A 24,378-nucleotide genomic window follows, 5' to 3' on the forward strand; every position below is an offset into this window, starting at 1 on the left:
TCCTATGAGACACTAGTATTACATGGAACCATTGCATTTTGCAATACAGAACCATATTTACCTAGGGGCAGATTTATCAAGGGTCGAAGTGAAGGTTCGAAGTTAAAAACGTTGAATATCGAAGTAATTTTTGGGTACTTCGACCATTGAATAGTCCAACTTCGATTCGAAATTTATCATGTACTGTCTCTTCGAAAACTTCAACCATTCGCCATGTAAAAGCTGCTGAAGTGCTGTTTTAGCCTATGGGGGACCTCCTAGAACCTGTATAGAGGCAATTGGGGGAGTTTGGGAGATCGAAGGTCGAAGTTAAAAAAAACTTCGAATCAAAGTAGTGCTACTTCGAATCGTACAATTCAAACTAGGCCCACTTCGACCCCAAAAAATTTCGACCACCATTCGGTTGGTCTTTTTGAATTCAAAGTTTTTTTTAACTTCGACCTTTGATAAATCTGCTCCTTAGTGTCTTTCATGGACAGAGTAGAGGAGATTAGGCTCCCTATTTGCATTGGACTTAAAGTTGGATAGTTTTATAACATTATGTTTGACACCAATAAAGAAGGATAAGGCAAATGTATCTCATGGACAACAGAGGACCATGCATAATTGTTTCAAATGGACAACAGAAGGCCTGCTTTGATTAGTGCATGCTTGGTGTTCACAGTGATCAATATATTCCTTCAGCTTGAATTCTGCTTCTTGGAGAAAGAGTCGCTACTAAATATACAGCAGTGCTTAAAAGTTTGTGAAATATTCTATATTTATATATGAATGTGACCTAAAACACCATTTGATTTTCAGTCAAGTCCTAAAAGTTGATGAAGAAAACGTAGTTAAACAAATGAAAAATAGACGACCAAATATAAGTTTATTTACTGAAAAAAATGTTTCAATAACATATCTGCGTGTTGCAAATACTTATCATATAATTTTAAGGTGAAATCAGAGGTTGGTGTTTCCAGTCAATGGGATGATAATCAGGAGTGAATGACCCTGTTTTATTTAAAGAACGGGGATCTGGCAAAGCCTTATCACACTTACAACACATTTGTGTATGGCTTGAACAAAGGAAGTGTCTGTGGACACCAGAAAAGGTTGTTGATGCCCACAAAGCTGGAAAAGGTTACAAGACTCTAAAGAGTCTGCACTCCACCAATCAACAGTCAATTTGTGATTGCGTACAAATGAAAGACCGTTGTTAATCTACATTGAAGTGGTCCCTCTTCAAAGATAACTCCACCTGCAAGGGGTCTAATAGGAAACCAGGCTAACTAATAAGGAACTGAATGCCTGTCTCACATTGGTGAAAGTTGATGTTCACCATCAGGAGACCACTGGACAGCAATGGTGTGTATGGCAGGGTAGCAAGAAGAAAGCCACGGCCATGTGGACATACCAGAAGGAATAATGTTTTGTTGACGGATGAAGCCAAAAAAGTACTCTGTGGATTAAATGAGGAGCGTTACATTTGGAGAAATAAAAATACTGCATTCCACCATAAGAACCTTATCTCATCTGTGAAACATGGTGGTGGGAGTGTTCTAGTTTGGGCCTGTTTTGCTGAATCTGGTTCTGGACGGCTTGACATTATTGATGGGACAATGAATCCTTAACTATACCAGAAAATTCTACAGGGAAATGTCAAGACATCTGTGCAAGAACTGGAACCCAAGAGACAGTGGGTCAAGGCAACGATCCTTACCTGGTGCTACCAAAGAATAGTTAAAGGCATTGTTCAGTATAAAAACTGGGTAAACAGAAAGACTGTGCTAAATGAAATTTTTTTTCAATATAGTTAGACAAATGTAATGTATAAAGGTGGGAATGACGATGTCTAACATAACACCCAGAACACTACTTCCTGCTTTGCAGCTCTCAAGCAGTAACCAATCAGTGACTTGAGTGGGGGCCAAATGGGCCATGACTATATGCTTTTGAATCTGACCTGCATGCTAAGGATCAGTTGCAAAATCACTGCACAGTTATGTCCCATATGGCCACCCTTAATGCCACTGACTAACTCAAAGTTAGAGAACTGCAAAGCAGGAAGTAGTGTTCTGGCTATTATTAGAGATCCAGTCACTCCAGCCTTTATACATTACATTTTTGGCTAACTAATATTAGAAACATTTTTCATAGCTTATCTATTTACCTAGTTTTTATACTGAACTGTTTCTTTAAAGAAGAATAAAGTGAATGTTCTGGAATGTTCGGAGTCAAAGTTAAGATTGTCTGTGGTCCATTTGAGAGCACCTCTGTTGAACTTCACACATAGGACACCAGGGGTGTCTGGCGACTTGCATTTAAAAATGAATTACTTTATTCCACAATAATATATGGAAATAACTTGGAAAAGTGTTGGTGTGACTTCACCTGGTGATTAGCATGGTACAAACAGTAAGTACCCGGACCACTACATGTTCTCAGCTTTACACCACAACCTAATTTGTTAAGATACCAATGGCATCCCTTATTCAGAAAACCCCCGAATTACATAAGGGCATCTCTTAAAGAGTCCATTATAAGCAAATATTTCTAATTTTTAAAAATGATTTCCCTTATCTCTGTAATAGCAAAACGGTAGCTTGTACTTTATGGTAACCAAGCTACAGGAATTCATATTGGTGGAAAAACAATCCTATTGGGTTTAATGTTTACGGAAATAACCCTAATCCGGGAATCCCAGGTACCAAGTATTCCGGATAACAGTTTCTTAGGGGGTTTTGAGATAGATAACCATTATATGTCATGTAAGAATAGCAGATAGAACAAGTTGCAATCTGCTTTTCCATTTTGCTGCCACATATTTGGGATACGTAAATAATGTGTGTCCAAAATCTTGTGGAAATCGGACAGAAGGGGATAAGTAAGTGCTCAGTTTCTGTGGAGAGGCAGAAGCTGCTGGAGCAATAGAGCTGCAATGACAGAAAAGCAAAAGACAGTGACATTTCTATTTAAGTGTAAATTGTTGGGGCATGAGAGTTGATTGGATATGTCTTGTCTGTGGCCCATATGTGGCTAGCTTAAGAGAGCAAAGGTTTTAGCCAGGACTTCATTATTTTTAATCTTCTCAAACTCTTCTGTCTGGTATGGCCGAATAGATTTGATGAAAAGCAGAAGTAATTTCTCTATTCAAGCAAATGAATGCTCTCAGACTGGAAACAATTATGGCCAAACTGGGGAAGACATTCATCGCAAAACACATTCAGAAGTTTTCAATTATGATCATAAGTATGGGTGGCTGCCAAAATTAAAGACTTGAGACATCATGAGCTCCAGATCACTTTCAATGTCCCTTGATGTAGATAATACAAAGTTACCACTTTATCGACTGTTCATCATTCACATCACTGTTAAACAGTGATCGGTTATTTACTCTTAAGTTGATCTAGGAACTGGTTTATTTGTTCTTTTAAAGTTTTCTTTTAACCATAATTCAGACATAACTTGCCTCCAAATCAGGAATTCTAAAATAAGCACCTGCTTTGAGGCAATTGGGAGCAACATTCAAAGGGGGTTGGTGAGCAGCAACATGTTACTTGCAAGCCACTGATTGGGGAACACTGGTTTAAGAGTTGCACGAAGACCTGGACAAGTTGTGGGGCCGATTATCATCTAGTTACGCCACTGTGTGTGCCTATTTGCAATCATCTCTAGCCACCATGCCGTAACACTTTGCCAGAGGTGTGCTGGAATGATGTCCACGTTTCCCTTAAAGGGGAAGGAAACCTAGTCGGCGGAACCCCCCCACCCCTCCTCCCGTTTGTTGCCCACCCTCCCTCCCCCCCCTGGCCTACCCGTCCCACTGGGCAAATGCCCCATACTTGTTACTTACCCTTCTGCGCAGGTCCAGTCCAGGGAGTTCACAGACGACATCTTCTTCCACGCAATCTTCTTCCTGCTGTGAACGGCGTTTTGGCGCATGCGCAGTAGGATCATTTCGCCGGTACGGATCTACTGCGCATGCGCCAAAAGTCACGCGCAGTAGATCCTACCGGCGAAATGATCCTACTGCGCATGCGCCGTTCAAAGCAGGAAGAAGATTGCGTGGAAGAAGATGTCGTCTGTGAACTCCCTGGACTGGACCTGCACAGAAGGGTAAGTAACAAGTTAGGGGCATTTACCCAGCGGGACGGGTAGGCCAGGGGGAGGAGGGAGGATGGGCAACAAACGGGAGGGGGGGTGGGGGGTTTGCGCCGACTAGGTTTCCTTCCCCTTTAAGGCTGTGTGTCGAGGGCACAATAATGCTGAAAGCCTGGAAATAGATGTTGCATTATGGGTAAAAATCATGGCAATCTGCAAACATTTGGAGAGAGGTGCTAGGAGCAGTTGTGAATAAAAGACTTTACTGTAGTAACCAGCCTTTGTGCTACTTTATTACAAAATAATCATAGCCTCAAGCGTTATGTGCATGACTGTGCCATGTTAACAGTAAGCTGATGGCGCATGAAACGAGTAAGGCTACGTGTAGGATTTTTAATCCAATATAATTTTTATGTATTTGAATTTTGACCTGGAGGAACTCTGTGAGCGCCCGTCACCTTCTACAATTACATTTGTTCTTTTGCTTTGCTGAAGGTTTAGGTGTCTGTGCTCCTGTACCAAGGTGTATTAAAGGAGCAGATTTATCAAGGGTCGAAATTTGAAAAAAAACGACCAATCGAAATTTATTAAAAAAAAAAAAAAAAATATGGGTGAATAGGATCGAGCTGCAAATTCAAATCGAATTTGATTAAAATTTTTTCACCAAAAAAAAAAACAAAACTATTTTTTTAATAAAATGACTCCAGATTGATTGCAGGAGGTCCCCCATAGCCTAATACACCAATTCAGCAGGTTTTTCAATTCGAATTCTTAAAGGGACAGTACATGATACATTTCAAAATTCAAATTTCGATTCTTTTTTTTTTTTTTAATTTGAATAGAATTTGGACTATTCCCTAGTCGAATTACACTTGAAAACAACTTGAAATTAGAATTTTTAATTCGAACCTTGTAAATGTGCCCCCAAGTGTCACAAGCTGTATTCCATACAAAAAAAAAGTATAGCACTGTATGAAATTATATAAAAACTCAGCACAGGTGAAAAGAAAGGACTAGACGAACTCCAGAGTTTGTATTTTAGTAAAGCACCCCCCCCCCCCGTTGGCACATCACAGTTGGCACGGTCCAGTGGGAAGCCTCCGCTCCTACATCATAACTGGTGAGAGGTCTCATCATGCCTGAGAGAATGGGGGTGTTTATGTGCCAGGAAACGCTGTGGGCTGAAGAAGTTGCGGCCAGTTGTGAGGAGAGCAGCTGTTACCTCGCATCCACACAGAAACCATGTTTATTTCCCAGGAACAGCTGCCCTCATTGGCACGCAGCGAGGTAGCGCTTCCCCCTCGATCTACCTCACCCACTTTGGGTCGAACTTGAGCAGCTCCGGCCATGAAGCACAGGGAGATGCCTCAGGCAGATAATAGACCGTCCGGATCGACATTGCCAGGCTCTTCCTGCAGTGCGCGTTCCCTCCTTTACCCTCTCTAGGCAATTCGGCTCAGCGCAGGGCACCACTGCCACTCACTGAAGGACCCTACCGCTGGGAGCTATTGGCTGCGTCCCCTTGAGCTCCGCTTCTGATTGGGCTAGCGCGCTGTCGGTAAACAAGCTCCCGCCCCTTGAAATAGTAGGTTAGTGTTTACCGCGGTGCAGCGCAGGACCCGCGAAGCGCAGAGCCCGTCCCCGGGTGAGCAGAGAGAGCACAGTACCAGCCGCACAATGGATATGAAGAAGAGGATCCACCTGGAGCTGCGCAACAGGACGCCGGCCGATGTAAGGAGCGATGCGCTTGTCACTTACTGTGGGAGAGGCGGGCTCTGAAAGAAGAACGGGGCAGCGGGTACAAAGTGTCGCTTTGGGTTTAGGGGGCACCTGACACACAGGACTGAGCTCTGTGACGCTGCTCATTAGCTGGGAATGGAGAGGGCTCGTGTTGGGAACTTTGTAATCGTACGAACGCGCCAGCCTCATTCTCATACACACCTTACGTACATCTCTTCCCTATACACTCCTTACTTACATCTCTTCCCTACACACACCTTACTCACACACCTGACTGAGCGCCTCATACAGTGGAGCAGCAGCGCACCGGCTACTTTCCTATTAACTGAGCTCCTACAGTCCGACATTGTGCGTTTTAGCCGCTCTTCCTTCGAAGCCGCGTTTCTCCCCGCCCGGCGCGAGTATATCGGAGCCCCTCGGATAGAAGTCGGTAGCGCACCTGTCAACTACAGCCGAGCTCGTTGTTATTTCCTGCGGCCGGAGCCTTAGGACTTTTATATAAGCGTTAGATCATAGAAGAGGGGGCGGAGCGCGCGATGTCACACACCCACAGGGGCTATTTAGTGCCGTCTTTACTGAATTAGGGTGTGAAGAGACTTCCTTGTGCCGCCGGACACCCACCTGGCTTATCGCGGAGGGTATCGCCTCTGCACTGTCCCTAGCGGTTTGGGCAGGGAGGGATCGCGGCCCCATGATGTGTCCGGATATCAGGCAGCGCCGCCATCTTTAGAGCATGATGGCAGCAGCGTCGGACTTTATGTTGGCGGCGCGGATGCCTCTAATTGTGAAAGGGCAGTAAGGAGACATTAATCCGCCGCCCTGACATCGTAGCAGCTTCCTGTATTGCGTTGGGCGTCGAGTCTAACGGGGCAATGGTGGAATTCCAGTCACATGACAAATAGGGCGATGCCATTTTGTAGAGTTGTCCCCAGGAAGGGCAGAGAGACAATACGTAGTCGCTTCTCTGACATTGTGCCTATTCACTGAGCCCTCCTTGTATCTGTGCGCTTCAGCACGGGCACGGTTGCCGGGTTTATTTTTTCGAAACCAGCCGAAGTCGGCTTAAAACCAGCCCAAAACTAGCCAAGAGGCACTTCAAAAGTAGCTAAAAAATAACAGAATATATGCAGTTGAAAAAAAAGTAATTAAATGAAAATATGCCTTTTTCAAATTTTTCATTGAAGCAAAATGGGCCAGGGTAGGGTTGCCACCTGGCCAGTGGCCCCTGCCAGGGCCAGTATTACACATTTACTGCCAATGTAGCTGCCGGTAAATTTGTAATACCCTTAAAAAGACCCCTCGCCCGCCCCCAATCTCCTGTAAACTTAATTTTTGTTCTTCTTGAAATCTCTGCGATGTGGCCTGCCCCTTTTGACATCACAATCCACCCCTTTTTGTTCCCGCCCCCCACCAGCTGGTAAAAAATTCAGGAAAAGGTGGCAATAGGGTTGCCACCTTTTTTGGAAAAAAATACCGGCCTTCCTGTATATTTAGATTTTTCCCTATTAATAACATTGGGGTCAAGCATCATTTTTACTGGTCAGGCCGGTGGTAACCCTGGCCAGGGGCGTAACTACAGAGGGGGTCCATGAGGTATAGGTGCTCCATAAGGCCCCAATACATATACCGTTTCAATAAATATTGGTAAAACAGGTCAACCTCAGTCTAGACATTTTAGTCTAGATGTTTGCCCTAAAATAGTCTGAAATTGAGGAAAAAGACCGGAAAATGCTAGAATGTTTGAGTGACAGGAGACTGGGGTACAGAGCCCAAAATCTGGTAACTCCCAACTTTGAAAAAGGACATGCTGGGTACTGTAGTCTTACATTAAACTTGACAGTTGGCAACTTTTTTTTAAAAAAATTTTTTGGGAGATGCAGGCTCAACACATTAGGGCAAGAAAACATTTTGGCTGGTTCTTTCCAAGTTACAAACCAGCAAAAGGCCCAAAAAGTATCCCAAATTCATACCTTGGCTAGTTTGTACTTTAAAAACTTGTCTGGGCTTTAAATTAGTAGCCCAATTTGGCTGGAAAACTGACAACCTGGCAAGCCTGAGTACGTGCGACATGCTTGCGCCTCTGTCAATTCACTCGGCAGCACAAACATCCTCACAAAGCTCCTCTCCTGGGTGGAGGATCCCAGCCAGCCACATTGCAGCTGCCCCTTCCACACACACACGAACAGGTGCCTTGTTCCAGATGCCCAATGTGCAACCTCCTCCACACACGCGCATAGTTTTATAGATATCTCTTGTAATACAAGCATCTTGGAGGGGCAACTGCTATTCTCACAACATGTTTGCAGCCTAAAACCCAATTGTACGTCGTATGTTCACAATACTGACTTTCATTTTAGATGCTGTATGGGATTAAAGGGTGGTTCATGTTTAAGAAACCTTTTAGTATGTTATAGAACTACAACTTTTTATAGACCCGCCCCACCGATGTCAAAAAAGGGGCGAATCGAGCAGGCGCGCATCTATAAAAGGGGAAGTTTGAAGCCGGCAGTGTAAGGTGGCAAATGGGGGTGCAAGGTCTGCCCAAACCCGCCCAATCCGCGGGTCCCGTGGGTATCGGGCCAGCCCGCAAATCACTACCACAGACTTTTATCTTAATAATTAAATGCAGAAAATCACTTAATAATTCACTGTATGCAATTTTCTATTGGATTTTATTTTCTGTAGAATTATATCCGTGAATTATAAAGGTAATAACACCTGATTATACAGAAATTATTTCTAGATATAACTAGTCATAACTCATCCAACGGGCTATTCAGTGTTTATATGATGCAAATGTTGCTGTATTTAACAAACAATCATAGACTGACTTTGGCCTTTTTCTTGGTGTTTTGAATGCATTGCCAGAAGTGAGTGTGTGTGTGTATATGCAAAAACCCTGCTAGTCTCATCCATCTGTTTCACTTCCTTTCCCAGGCCCTCATAACTCTGTAGGACAGGAACCAATCAGCAACTAGGCTGACCTGATAGAAAACTGAAGCCAGTCTTTGCTTGTGTGACTGCAAGGCTGTGATTGACTACCCCCCCCCTCCTATTGTGCTTCAGGCAGGGAACTTTAGGACATGCCCACCCCTCATTTGAAACACAGACAGGAATCATAGCAGATATATAGGGAGCTCCAATAAAGGGTCTGATTTTAAAGAAAATATTAAGTATTAGCCCAATGTGAAACCAGCACCATATATTATTCAGAATTGCCTACAAGACTGTTTTTTTTTTTTAGTTCTGTTATATGTGTCCTTTAAAAGGACATGTCCACTCTCTGGAGTAGTTATACCTGTGCTCTGGCTTTTACAGCTCCAAATCCCCGTAGTTTCATAGTAAAAATATTACCTGACTGCCAATCTTTTCTCTCCAGTCATTTTTCTCTTATACTGTCAACATGTCACTGTTGTATCCTAAATTTTCCTCTTGGTCTGCACTCTGGCCTTCCCAGTACCCAGGAGGCAGGACAGTTATAAGACAGGGGTCACTGGTCCAATTGAATTCTACTGCAACTCCATGTTTAAAATCATTAGATAGAAATTAAATAAAACCTCCTGCAAATATATTTTTATTTGACAAATAATCTATTAATGCATAATAAAGCTAAGGTGCAGGATTGCTCTCCAATGTGCCTTATTCAGATCCTAGCCTGAGTTGTGCTGCAAGTCTGCGTCTGAATACACTGTTGTGTACAGGTAGTAGTCTGTGTTCTTCCATAGTTTCTTCAGGAGGTAGTATAGTTGTATATAAATTGGAAAGATCTAGTGGCCCATTTATCAAAGTCCAAATTTATTAGGGATGCACCGAGTCCGAATCCACTATTTTGGATTCGGCCAAACCCCCGAATCCTTCACGAATCCTAATTTACATATGCACATTAGGGGTGGGAAGGGGAATACATTTTTTACTTCCTTGTCTTGTGACAAAAAGTCACGTGATTTCCCTCCGTCCCCGAATCCTGCTGAAAAAGGCAGAATCCTGGCCGAACTGAATCCTGGATTTGGGGCATCCCTACAATTTATCTGATTATTTTCTGAAAAATACTCAGACCAAATCCGCATGGTTTTTTTCCCCTTATTTATCAATACATTTTTCCCAAAAAATTTCTGTGCGGGGGTAAAAAAATGTGAAAAAAACTAATCGTACAAATTTTTTCGGATTTTTCGAAAACTCACATTTTTTAAGATTTTTGCCCAAAAACCACTAAATCTTTGGATTATTGCACGAAACCCAGGGCAGATCAAGATATCTTGGGGACTTCTCCCATTGACTTATATTCAACCTCGGCAGTTCTGAGATGCTGGATTTTCAGATTCTGACTTTTTCCATCCTCGTGGTACAATAAATCCCGAAAAATTCCATTTTTTTTTTTTTTGCACTAAACGTTTGGATTTTATAGTAAAAAACACATTTTGTTCAGGTTTTTGCCATTCGGAGTTTAATAAATAATCCCATAAGATATTCTGTTGTATATTTACACAGTAATGACAACCCATTTGCTTTTATTTAGAGCGGGGATGGTGGGCTGTCCATTCTTGGCAATTAGCAGAACAGTGACTTACTGTATGTTAAGTGACATAATAATGCTTTACGAATCCCATAGTATCATCATATAAGGGCCCCCTTTACTTTGGGAATACAACATTTCTTATAATCATAGACTTAGCTTATCAGTCAGTTCCCCTCTTGGGCTCCAGCAGTAGCAGGGTCTGCTTCCTCTCTAGTTACATCCCTGGTTTTGCTCTCTGGAGCTCTTTGCTAGCATTTACTGTATTACTACTAGTTTCTATTTTTATTAAAGCATTCATAGCTGTTGTAAGCTCATTTAAAAATCTCAGCTGTCAATCAAATATTGTTTGCCCCTCCTCAATGCCTTAGTCATAGAGGCAGGGCAGACAATTACTTTCCATTCAGCATTTCTTAGATGTCACTGCTCTCCCCACATTCCCTCGTTCTCTTCACCGTTTAATTGTGTAGCCAGGGCATGGGGATGGACATCGAGTCCCCCATTCTGGTGCACAAACAAGATTCTGAGATGATGCAAGGCTTGTCTTAATAACAGTGTCCTCAAAATGGCTCCTGCCTGCTTGCTATAATTATGAATTCCCAGACTAAAGGAAACAAGATTCAAATAATTTATATAGTGTAATTAAAGTTCATTTTGCTTGACTAATGTGATAAAATATGATTTTGAATAATTTTGTTGGGTGACGGGTCCCCTTTAAGTCTCTAAATGGCATTCTTGTAACTGCATGTGAAATCCATGCACAGATAACATAAATTTTAGTGCTAGACAGTATGAAGAGGAAGGGGTTTGTTTGCAATTTTTGTACAAATATCTTCCAGAATGATAGAGCCTTTATGTCAACCAGCTGAAATCTTTTTTTTTTTTTTTTGAAGCACAGACATTACAGTTGGACAGGCAGAGTTAATTATATGACCTCTGTCTACAATAGTGTTGCCCAGGTCATTATGTAGCCACATCTGCCCGTTACTGTGGCGCCAGAGGTAGGTGGGGACAGGCCTGGTCCTCATTCAAGGTGCTGCCGTAAGGTGTCCTAGAAAATCACTATGTATTGGGCTGGTGGCGGGCTGTTTGGGCCTTTGTGTACTTAAAAAGGCCAGGGCCTATTTTGATATTTAGTTCATATCTGGGTGGGGACGTCACTGTAGGGGAGTAGGATATGCCTGGTGATATCATCAAAGGAGTTGGGATATGTTTAGTGAACGTGGGTGATTTTGGTGGTTCACCTTCAAGTTAACTTTTAGTATGTTATAGAATATGTCTATGAAGATTTTCATTCATCCAGGTCATGGTATATCTGATATAAGTAATTCTGAAACAACTGGACTTGCTGAGTAATCATTGAAGACGTTTCACTACTCATCCAAGCAGCTTCTCCAGTCAGTTGAAGCTGCTCGGATGAGTAGTGAAACATCTTCAATGATTACTCAGCAAGTCCAGTTATTTTAGAATTACTTATATTAGATATGTTATAGAATGGTCAATTCTTAGCAACTTTTCTTTTGGTCTTCATTATTTATTTTCTATAGTTGTTCCATTATTTGCCTTCTGACTTTCCACCTTTCAAATGGGGGTCACTGACCCCATAAAAAAACAAATACTCTGTAAAGCTACACATGTATTGGACTGCTACTTTTTATCACTCATCTTTCTATCCAGACCCTCTCCTATTCATATTCCAGTCTCTTATTCACATCAACGCATGGTTGCTAGGGGAATTTGGACCCTAGCTACCAGATTGCTGAAGCTGCAAACTGGAGGGCTTTTGAATAAAAATCCAAATAACTAAAAAAAAACAAATAATAAAACATGAAAACCAATTGTAAAGTCTCAGAATATCACTCTCTACATGATACTAAAAGTTAATTTAAAGGTGAATAAGCCCTTTAAGGCCACCCTTAGGCAGCCTACCTAATGTTGCACCCCGCCCTGCTCAAAAATGTAACAATGGTTAAATGGGTTTGCATTGTTAGTGAAGAGAGCAAAATTGTGGTCTCTGCACCAGAAGAGACAATTTTCTGGTTTAATAACTAGAATGTCTGCTCTGAAAGTATCATGGGAGGCAAAAAAGATGAGCGCTTCCATCTGAGACAAGATTTTCACCTTGTCTTATGTTAGTAGCACCCTTTGCAATGACCACCAAATAACTATAAAAAACACCAATGCACCATTTGCACTTTAGCTGCTACTTACCACTGACTTAAAGCAGTTTCCATGCCCCCAGTTTAACAAGCCATGTGTCCTTCCTTTATTTTGTTCTATAGAAAACAAGCAAGCCTAATTTTTGGTAGTCAGCTATGAGTTTCTACAAATTCCTAAGTATGGCATTAGCTTGAAAGCTGTTCAGTACAATATTAGCTTATTGATCACTACAATAGAAAAATATCAAACATTTATTTTATCAAAGAAAAAAAGAGGATATTCTAGTGATCAACTTGCTGAAAGACTATTTGGATTTTCTTTGCTTGTAGGTAAAAGAGCTTGTCCTGGATAACTGTCGGTCAAAGGAAGGAAAAATCGAAGGTCTGACGGATGAATTTGAAGGACTGGAATTTCTGAGCACAATAAATGTCTGCCTTAACTCAATTGCCAACTTACCAAAATTAAACAAACTGAAAAAGGTAAGTCTCCTTTACTCTCCACACAGAATACTCTCGAGGAAATACCCTCTTACTATTTTACAGTAGTCATCTCACTGCCATGTTTCCGTCTACATTATCACCATAAAGATTGCATTTATTCTGAAGCTGCCTGTTAAAATAAATCCTCTGGATTCAACATAGTCATCCTGCAATAGCTTTGGAGAATGAACTAGACCTACATGAAAAAGATTACAAGGATACTGTAACAAAGAGACATGTTTCCATCTTCACTTGTAAACTGTGCATGACATCAGGTAAATTAGTATAACGCAATAAGTGGTTCGTTTTCATCCCTGCAAATATTTTTATTTTTTTGCTTTCAGAGGTGGTTTTGTTCATAGAACTTGTAGATGAGTTCCACTGATCTCTGGTGCTTTGTAGACAAGACAATGGATATTGCTATGCTAGTAGTGATGAGTGAAATTTTGTGAAACGCATTGAAGTCAACAAATTATTGCTCGACAATGCTCCAAATGCGTGACTTTTTTTGTCCTAATACATTAAAGTCAATGGCCGTTTTTTCTTATGGCGACTTTTTTCTCTAAATGCATTAAAGTCAATGGCCGTTTTTTCTTATGGCGACTTTTTTCTCCAAATGCATTAAAGTCAATGGGCGTTTTTTTTTTATGGTGACTTTTTTTTCTCCAAATGCATTAAAGTCAATGGTCGTTTTTTCTTATGGCGACTTTTTTCTCCAAATGCATTAGTCAATGGTCGTTTTTTCTTATGGCGACTTTTTTTTCTCCAAATGCATTAGCGAAAAAATTCACACATGGTCAAATTTGGAATTTCCCCCGTGAATCCATGGCTGGCGAATAAATTCGCTCATCACTATATGCTAACATTTACATACTGAGAGTTAAGAATTTTACCCAACCAATGGATGGTCCCAGGGAAGTGCAAACCTGCTTTAAAAAGTAATATGATCACATTTCAGAATGCTATAATATAAGATACTTAGTTGATTATTTTGGCACGTGTGGTTGATCACCAGGCTTTCAGCCAGACTGAAAAATTACAATTCTGCTTTATTGTTTAATAGATTTAGATTGTTAATAGACATAAAGGCTGCCCCAACCCCAAGATCTGCTTTCAATGGTTCAATCATGGGAATCTCCTGCAGCAGCCTATTTATTGCATTTAGCCTATGCAGGATGTAACATCCTTTTCTTTGTGTGTCTTTTGATGCAGACCCTGCACCAAGTGGGTGCTTGGTGTGGTACAGCTGGGGTTCCAATCCTTAGGGTATTCCTTTGACTTTCAGCTGGAGTTGAGCGATAACAACATCTCGGGTGGACTGGAAGTATTGGCAGAAAAATGTCCAAACCTCACACACCTCAACCTAAGTGGGAACAGGATAAAGGACCTGAGCACAGTAGAACCTCTGGTGAGGCAGCTTAAACTTCTGGGGTTCACATCATTGGGGCTTCCACTAAATAAACAGCAAATTACTTCAGTCGACTTGCGCTAAATGTTAATGTATTATAGTGTGTTATGTTTCAAGTGTTACATTTTTAGGATGGATAATACTGATTGTCTACTGTGCCCAAGACTGAAATATTTGGGTTGTCCAATTAAAGCAGGTAATGAGCAAGTGTTTTGTAAGCAATGTATAACATATGGTGGCTGACTGTTATTAAAGGGAACTCCACAAGAACATAACTTAAGCTTTTTGAAAAGTAAACACAATTTCAAGCAACTTTGCATTATACGTCAATTAAAAAATATGCAGACTTTTCATAATTTGTAATGGTTTGGAACAGTTCCCTAGCCTAGCCCCCTGCTCTCCTTCTGATCTGTCTGACTACTTTGCTGAGCTGGCTGACTACCGTTCGTTAGTGTACATTGAAAAAAAACCCACCAAGACAAACTTAAACTTTAAAATTGCAAAGTCTTTATTAAGATAGAACTTACCGAAACTCCGCTTGCGCTCCTCTTCAGAAAGCGATCGGGCGATCCATCAAATGGCGCTCGATTTATCCTCCCTGACTTCCTTATAGGAGATAGTCAGGGAGGAGAAATCGAGCGCCGCACGATGGAACATCGCCCTGTCGCCTTTTCTGAAGAGGAGCAGAAGCGGTGTTTAGGTAAGTTATTTCTTAATGAACTGGCTTTGCGATTTTAAAGTTTAATTTGCCTTGGTGTTTTTTTTTCTATGTATACTAACTAATTTTGATGTTACTGGTGCTTTAACTGAAGTGACAAAATGGGGACGCCCATTTATCAAAGGTCGAAATTCGAATTCGGTTCGGAATTCGGACAGGATTCAGCCTTTTTCAGCAGGATTCGGCCGAATCTTTCTGTCCGGCCGAACCGAATCCTAATTTGCATATGAGGGGAATTGCGTGACTTTTTGTCACAAAACAAGGAAGTAAAAAATGTTTTCCCCTTCCCACCCCTAATTTGCATTTGTAAATTAGGATTCGGTTCGGTATTCGGCCGAATCCTTCATGAAGGATTCGGGGGTTCGGCCGAATCCAAAATAGTGGATTTGGTGCATCCCTAGTTTTTTTTAACTTTAATAAATTCGAATATACTCGAAATTCGATTGGGAGGTTATTTAAGAAAAAAATTGAATATCTTAAACAAAAACTAATATTACCGACCCGAAAACTCTTTAATAGAATTAACTCGAATAGAGTTTTTTCTCCGAAAAAGCACGAATGTCAGGAAGATCTTCGAATTGGTCACTGGACCTCTCCCATTGACTTATACATGAACTCGTCAGGTTTTAGGTGGCGAGTAATCAAATTCAAATTATTCCCAGGGTATAGGTTTGATATAGGTTTGATAAATCTCGAAATAACAATTCGAAATTCAAATTTACTATTCCAGCCTTAATAAATCTGCCCCTTAATGCACACTTGCAAGAGAACTTACCTTTCATTGCTCAATGTTGGTGCTGTAAAGTGGAAGGTGTAGAAAGGGAGCACTGAATCATTTTCCTCAGTATAGTGTGTGGTAAGACACTATAATTAATTTAGCAGTTTAGTGTGTTGGAATGGAGTGGGGAAGGAGTGGGTTGTGAAAAATCTGGGGGGGTTATATTCTTTGATGTAGTTGCTAAAATGTGATCATATATAGTTATATTTTGCATAGTGCCTGGTATAATGTCATGCCTAAATATGAATAGCTATTGGGGAATTTACGATTCTGTTGGCGATGGGTTAATAAACCAATTCCAATTGTTATAAGTCATTGGATAAAGTTCCTTTGTTACCTTATATCCCATGTTTTAATCTCTGCAGAAAAAGCTAGAGCATCTAAAGAGCTTGGATCTATTTAACTGTGAGGTTACCAACCTCAATGACTATAGAGAAAATGTATTCAAGCTCCTTCCCCAACTCACTTATCTTGATGGGTACGACAGAGATGACAAAGAAGCGCCTGATTCTGATGCTGAAGGTTATGTAGAGGGCTTGGACGATGACGAGGACGATGAAGATGGTAAGTGCTGGAGATAAGGTCTCTATAAGCTCCTCTTAAATTCCAGTAAAGTCTACTTCTTCCTGTAAAGTCTGTAACTTTTAAATTTACTATTGTAATTTCCTGAGACATTGCCAGTTGACATATGGGCCTTCTTTACACAACCAGAATTTGCTTGTACCTTGTACCTTATTACTGCCTGCACTAGTGTCCATATATCTGCTTTCAACAATACACCTATCTGCCAGCAAATTTAGTAAAGAAATCATCATGCTTGACTGGCCTTGGGCTCGATTGGGATAGTAATGCTGTGACGCAATTCATTAGGTAACTTGTTTTTTTGTTTTTTACATTGTTCCAGATTATAAAATGCAGCCACAATAATTCACTATTTCTACAGTTTTTTACCCCTTCAGGGCATTCGTATTATGTGTTATAATGTGCAACAATGCTCAATATATGAAACTGATATTGAAGCTAAATAGAAACTGGGAGAGATTTTAAATATACATAAAAAAAAGTCCTCCGTTTTCCAACTGGCATTTTTACTCCATGGCAAAATGTTTTTAAAAGGCGGCATAAAAACAGCCATGTGTGAGAGCCCTAACACTTTTCCTCTTTTTTTACAATTAGAGGCCCAAAACGAAAACGAATCTGACTAAATCAGCACAGGTTTTTTCCCCTTATTTATCAATACATTTTCCCGAAAATTTTCCATGCGAGAAAAAATCACGAAAAATCGAATTTTTCAGATTTTCCACCCGAAAACGCTTCTTTTTCGGATTTTTGCCCAGAAACCATGGAATCTTCAGATTATTGCATGAAACCCAGCTCAGATCAAAATATCTTCGGGACTTCTCCCATTGACTTATATACAACTTTGGCAGTTCTGAGATGCCAGATTTTCGGATTCAGACTTTTTCCATTCTCTGGGTATAATAAATCCCAAAAACACGAATTTTTCGGGTTTTTGGCATTCAGAGTTTAATAAATAACACCCTAAGTGTTCACTGTTTGGGTTTCAGCTTCATACTTATGGCTTGAAAACTGCATATGTCAATTGCCATTCAGGTATTCCATTACACATATTTGCCTTGTTTAATTAATGGCATTAACCTTGAATTTCTCTACATTCTAATTCACTGTTAAGTATTTTCACTGAACAGTCAAATGAATTCTCAGCACTACAGACACATCCATAATATAGAAATGTTCCCAATGTAATCCTTTTCCAGGTTACCCTGGAAACTATTCCCACTCTTGTTTTTCTACACATTGAGTCACCGACACATTAGGCACCACAAGAATACTAGAATTATTTTGTAGCTTGATAGATTACTTATTTTAATTCAGTAAGCCAGTGTTGTGTGTACACAAGTGTGTCTTCAAAACAGGGCTGCTGTACCAGCTCCAAAGTAAGAATGTGGAGCAGTGCCTTCAAGGCTCTTGCCTTGCACTTTTAGAATGTATTAAAGTAAAACAACAATGACTTCTGCAACAGGTCAAAAAGGGTCCGCTCGCCCTAAAAATGAAACCCAACCAAACACTTTGTGGTGTCTCACTCCTGGATACATAGATAGCTGAACTGAAGAAGCCACTCGGATAATACTCCGGTATTCTGACCTAAGCTTACAGTTTGTAAATATGCACACAAAATATTTTTTTCTCCTGAAAAGGAACTAGGGGAAACCTTTCCTGTGACCACTGTACTGTGCACCTTTCAGCTTATTCATAAAGAACCTGTACCTGGCAATTTGTGCAAGGATCATGTATAGAGACATGACAATAAGTGAATCTCTGATGCTTTTATTGCACTCCTAGCAACAAACTCCAGTTCAGTTACGTCTAAGTAGCCTATGGCCAACCTGACAGTCAAGAAATGTAGCAGCTTTAAGGTGTATATGTCCTTGATGTTCTGGTGCTATGTCATTACACAATATACTGCAGACCAGCGATTTGGGTAAGAATTTGTGTCCTACACTGTAACCAGACCGTGTGTAGCTACTATTATAAAGGAACCCTTGTATATTCTATACGATAATCTGAAGCTTATACTTGAGTTCATGACAAATAAATAAAGTTATCCTTCTCTTTTATAGAAGACGATTATGATGAGGATGCACCGCCAGGCGAAGAAGGTGAAGACGATGAGGATGAGGAGGAAGGGGAGGAAGAGGAAGTGAGCGGAGAGGAAGAGGTACAAAAGCCGACAATTTACTGTATTGTTCAGCCTACTTGTTAACATTATTCCTGTATTGCAAAATACTGGAATCCTTTTCTTATGATAACAGTGAATTTTTATCTGTACTGCCACAGCAATGCCAACTTCATACAAGACCAACCTCCTGCTTGGATGCATAGTGGAAATATTATTATTACAGCAACTGCAGCTCTTATTAGATAATCAACAGTTAATTTAAACTATGACTGCTGGAAATCTTATAATGTGCTGCTGTTTGTTTTTAAGGAGGATGAGGACGCTTCCAAAAAAGGGGATGAAGATGAAGCTGATGAAGAAGGTATGTGAATGATTCCATGCTACTGCTGGATCTATACTAATAATACTGTAAATGCTTTAGTATCAATCTTCTTACATAAATCAGTGTATTTTATAATGTTTTACCACTCGAGGAGCTACTTACTGATAGTATATTGCCATGACGTGCAGAATAGTTAAAGGAACAGTAATATCTCAATATAGTGTAGTGTTGCCCCGCTGTGCTAAAACTGGTATGTTTGCTTCAGCAACAATACTATATGTATATAGTAAGGTGCGGTATAGCCATTTAAAGGACAAGGAAAGTCTAAAATAGAATAAGGCTAGAAATGCTGTATTTTGTATACTAAATATAAGCATAAATTTACTGCACCACAAAGCCTAATCAAACAAATGATTTATGCTTTCAAAGTTGGCCACAGGGGGGCTGTCATCTTGTAACTTTGTTAAACATCTTTGCCTGACCCTGCACATGCTCAGTGGGGTCTGGGCTGCTTAGGGATCATCATAAACAAAGCTGCTTGAGTTCTGCATGGCTGGGAAGTAAGGCGGGGGCTCCCCCTGCTGTTCATAAGTATGATTGTTTCCCTGCTCAGCAGTTAGTGACCATCTGACAATTCCTATCCACAGCAGTAAATGAAGGGAGAATTTCACTGCATAGTCAGGTTTCTTATACAAATGGTACACATTTTTTAATTGAAGTATATTGGAGATAGGTTTCTTTTTCATTAAAGAAAGTAAAAATGGGATTTTATTTTTTTGCCTTTCCTTGTCCTTTAAGCACAGGGTACATGGTAGATAACAGATAAACTCTGTTGAATCCCATTGTATTCTACAGAGCTTATCTGTTATCTGCTATGTAAGCTGTGCCTTTTCTCCTTTTTCAGCTTGGAATGACTGCCCCATGGCTCCACAGCAGCTTGTTTATATAAACTATGGTAGAGTTTCTGAAGCAAACACAACAGTTTCACCAGTGCAGCTGGTGCAACAGTACATTATATTTTTATTACTTTAAAACACTAATTTGTTGGTGTTGCTGTTCCTTTAAGTTCCATCCTGCATATAAACTAAATAAGATAAAAAGAGTGACTGTTAACTTGAACTGACCATATATCTAGGCATGAGACCCCTTGCTTCAATCATTTTCTTGACCTCAGCTGTCTAGCACTGCAGATATCAAAATTAGGAATCTTGGTTAGCTCTGAAATGTTAATGAAAATGATTAGTGTGGATTATTAGCAGAGTGAAAGCTTGTAAATATATATAACTTCAAATTGGCTGGTGACTGTGTCTCCTCCTAGGAGACTGTGTGCTGGCAGCTCCAAGTCACTTAATATGATATACACAGGAGAAAAGGCATTCCACAGTGCTGAAAAAAAGAAAAATAATTGGGACCAGAGCTTCAGTCTAAAGGATTTGCTGTAAATGGCCAAGCATAGAGCATGTAGATAAGGAATCACTGGCACTCAAGGGCAGGTGCAAGCAGGGACAAACCCTTGCGTTTTATTAGCAGAAAATGCGACGTTTCGGGGTCAGGCCCCTTAATCAAGCATGCTTGATAAAGAGGCCAGACCCGAAATGTCACATTTTCTGCTAATAAAACGCAAGGGCTTGTCCCTGCTTGCACCTGCCCTTGAGTGCCAGTGATTCCTTATCTACTTGCAGTAGGAGGATGCCGATCCCTTCATCACCGTGCAATCAACACGTAGGACAGGGAGTGCGAGCGGAGCTTCTATTTGAAAGCATAGAACATGCTTATGCCCGAAGGACCACATGGGCAAATGGCATGACCCATAAAAATAGATGGGGTATTCCAGTTTAACAGTAATATTGCATTGCCTAAAATCTTTTAAATACTTGTAATCTTTAAAATTACTGAAAGAGTTTTATACACACTGTGATCTTAAAGGGCATGTAAAGGCAAAAAAATAAAATCGCATTTTTAATTTCTATAATGAAAAAGAAACCTATCTCCTATCTCTATACTTTAGTTAAAAAATCCACATTAGATTACATGACAACACAGGACCCAGTGCAGTCTGTATATTCTGATTATTAATCAGTCTTGCTGTATCGGCTTCTGGCAGATTTGACTTGTGCCGTTTTGATGATTTATGTTAATTCTAATATTTAATATTATATTAAATATATTTATTTTGGAATTCCTGACACCTCACATGGTGCATGCTTTGAAACTGCAGATAAAATGATCTTGGTGTCCATCCTGAACTGTTTCATGCTTCTTTTTTAAATGGTGAGGTTAAATACAACCAATAGTCAGCTGAAATCACAGCAGCAATAGAATGTGCACGGAATCTTATTATGATGTTCTGATATCCAACCATTGCCTTTCTTTACAGCCGAACATGGGGAAAAGAGAAAGCGAGACCAGGACGATGACGGGGAAGATGATGACTAATCAAAAACTGTATGGAAATGAAAGAATGGAGGACTGAGACAAATTTTGATAAAGAAAAAAAGGAGGACTGAACCCTAAAATCCTTTCTAAATTTTTTGTTGTAATTTGACTGTTTTTACCATGAATTTCCCTATTTTTTGTTTTTTATTTTCATTGTAAGGTTCCTTTAAGCTGGACAGATACTGAAAATGGAGGATCGCACCTTGTATTCCTACTGTTGCTCTTGCAGCTCTTGCAACTTGTTCTTCAGCTTTTCTTTAGCAGATTCTGTGCAGTGGGACTACTATCACTAATGTGTTTGAATTAGTTTAATGTCACTGTTTTTTTTATTTTTGTTAGTAAAAGAAGTCTTAACATTTTTACTTCACTAGCAGTTGGTTTGCAGCAGGCCCAGTGGCAGCACCAAAATGATGGTTCTCCAAATGAGCATTTGAATCTGCCATGTGTTACCCTGTGGCATACTACTGCAGAGCCATTTCCAGTCTATTCATTAAACTAAGACTGTAACAAACCAGGCACCTACATTTCCCAATAGTTCTGTTCAAGAACATACAATGTGCACCCAACACTAACATTTTGAGATACAGAAAATATCTGTGCTCTCATTGGTGCTGAGCAAGGAACACTTAACAACTGATCACAAGTGGGATACATATACAGATTAAAGGACTGGCTTTTCCAGCAGGGCATTGTCACATCTTAGCAATACTTAATCTTAATATACATGTTAGTAAAGCCAATCCAGCATTCTGCCATATTCATGATAATTTGCTCACACGGTGCACTATTTCTTTAGAATCTTTGAAGAAAGCACTACAGAAACATCTACACATATTCAACAGAAAATATTAAGTGTATGAAGAATATTCCATCACCATATACAAGTTTTACCGAACACTTCTAGAAAACAAATGTGAAAGTAAGCCATGCTTATAAATAAGGGTTTATTTTCCCTTTAAAATGTATCCTCAAAAATATCTGTAATGCATTATAACCTTGTATGTTTATGTGAGAGTGTTTTTGTAGATTCCTGCAGAAGAGACTATTCTAGTTTTGTTTAGCAGCTGCCTACAAGCAGCAGTGTGTGTTGTTCACTGTATAAAAACACAGATTAGCAGATAACATCACATAGCTCGAGGCTTTCCTTGATTAGCTAGTTCTTATTATGCTAGATGTCTGTTCCCGTGAATCAAAAGTGTGTATTAAAGGAAGCTGAGGGGTAACGATGTAGACAAGGGTTATCTGGGATGATCTGTATGCCCTGCCTACAAAATACGTGATTTTAAGAGAGTTTCCCCTTTAAAGGGGATGTAAAGTCTTCCTGTTGAGTTAAGAGGTGCTGATAAAAACCCTATAAACAAGCACATTTGCAATATATACTTTGCTTTATTCTTACTGTTGTGAAGATAAAGGAACCGGTAAAAGGGAGCCTCATTCAGCCCTACTTCAGCTCTTCTAGTCACCGGCTTTCGCTATCTCTCACTGCAGCCAGAGCCAATCCGAACAGAGAATGTATGAGCTAGCTTGCCTGTGATTGGCTGCTGCTGCACACACGTGCCTGAGCAGTAGGAGAGGGATTGGGTTACAGCTAGGGTTGCCACCTGGCCGGTATTTTACCGGCCTAAAAAAAACCCTTAATTCCTTTAAAAAGACCCCTCGGCCCACCTCCAATCTCCTGGAAACTTAACTTGTTTGCTGTCTTGAAATCTCTGTGCCATGGTCCCGCCCCCCTTTAACATCATGGCTGCCCCTTTTGACATCACACTCCGCCCCTTTTTGTTCCCGCCCCCCCCCAACAACCGGTAAAAAATTTAGGAAAAGGTGGCAAGCCTAGTTACAGCAGAAATGAAGCAAGCAGCTGCCTGTGGCTGCAGAAAACAGACTGATTATTTCTCCTAGTCAAGTCAAGTTGGGGGACAGTGGTGTATAGCTGGTACCACTAGGAGGCAGGACACAACAATAAAAAAGGAAAACATGTATATTAGAAAGTTGCTTGATTCTATTAGAATCCCTTAACTTAATTGGAAGGCCTTACATCCCCCTTAATGGGAGTAGGTGGCCGGAGTCCATTTTCAGGATAGATTCTGAGAACAAGTACAGGTATATTATAAGATTTGTTATCAGGAAACTCATCTAGAATGCCCTGAATTACGGCAAGGCCATCTCCCATAGTCTCCATTTTAATCAAATAATTCACATTTTTAAAAATGATTTCCTTTTTCTCAGTAATAAAATGGTACCTCGTACTTGATCCCAACTAAGGTCCCAACTAAGGTGGAATTAATCCTTATTGGAGGCAACACAATCCAACTGGGTTTATGTTCAAATGTTTTTAATTAGACTTAAGGTATTGGTGATCCAAACTATAAAAAAACCTGGGTTCTGAGCATTTTGAATAACAGGTAACATACCTGAAATTACATGAGCATTTTATTTTGCCTATATTAATTTAAGCATCGGGCTTTAGTAACAGATGATGTTAATAAACCAAGTTTTTATACTCTGTGTATGAAGTGGCTGGTAACTCATTAGCACTAATCAACCGCACAAACAGGATAGACGTAATGATTATTTTCTATAGTTGAAGAAATGGCATTTAGTAGGAGGGATAGGCCACTATGGACCCATAAAAATGAAATGATTGGGCTAAAATAAAGTTACCCTTGGTCTCACCTTGCAATGCCAGGATACAAATTCACTACTTTAGAAATGCATTGTGTGTTTTGAATATAACTTCAGTCACTTCTGAGTATGGCATTCGATTCGAGATTTGGATTTGTCACTGTATTGAGGTTCTTTCCAGTTCACCAAGGCTTCTGTGGTTTTTATAGAACTTGTTTCTTATTTAGGAGTGACTCTTTATGCCCTCTATATAAATTAGCAGATTATAATCGGCTTCCGTTTTGACAGGAGAGCCACACACTGCAGTTTGTCATTGGTAAATTTCAATAAAAACTTTTTTTTGTACAACTCCTCTTTTATTTCTTCATTTTTCACATATAGTGACTACTCTCAAATAGTATTAAACAACCTAGTGCAT

The 24,378-nt window shown here is 40.2% G+C and overlaps 1 protein-coding gene across 1 annotated transcript; it reads left to right on the forward strand.

Annotated features, from left to right (window-relative positions):
* Positions 1-5,118: 5,118 nt before the first annotated feature.
* Positions 5,119-24,308, forward strand: anp32a.S (acidic nuclear phosphoprotein 32 family member A S homeolog). The gene is made up of 7 exons (XM_018255229.2): positions 5,119-5,814; positions 12,826-12,975; positions 14,261-14,383; positions 16,245-16,443; positions 18,522-18,619; positions 18,890-18,941; positions 21,280-24,308. The coding sequence occupies exons 1-7, from the start codon at positions 5,761-5,763 to the stop codon at positions 21,336-21,338; spliced, it is 735 nt and encodes a 244-aa protein (XP_018110718.1). The 5' UTR covers positions 5,119-5,760; the 3' UTR covers positions 21,339-24,308.
* Positions 24,309-24,378: the final 70 nt, after the last annotated feature.

The sequence above is a fragment of the Xenopus laevis genome, chromosome 3S, assembly GCF_017654675.1.
Source record: "Xenopus laevis strain J_2021 chromosome 3S, Xenopus_laevis_v10.1, whole genome shotgun sequence".
Taxonomy (NCBI): domain Eukaryota; kingdom Metazoa; phylum Chordata; class Amphibia; order Anura; family Pipidae; genus Xenopus; species Xenopus laevis.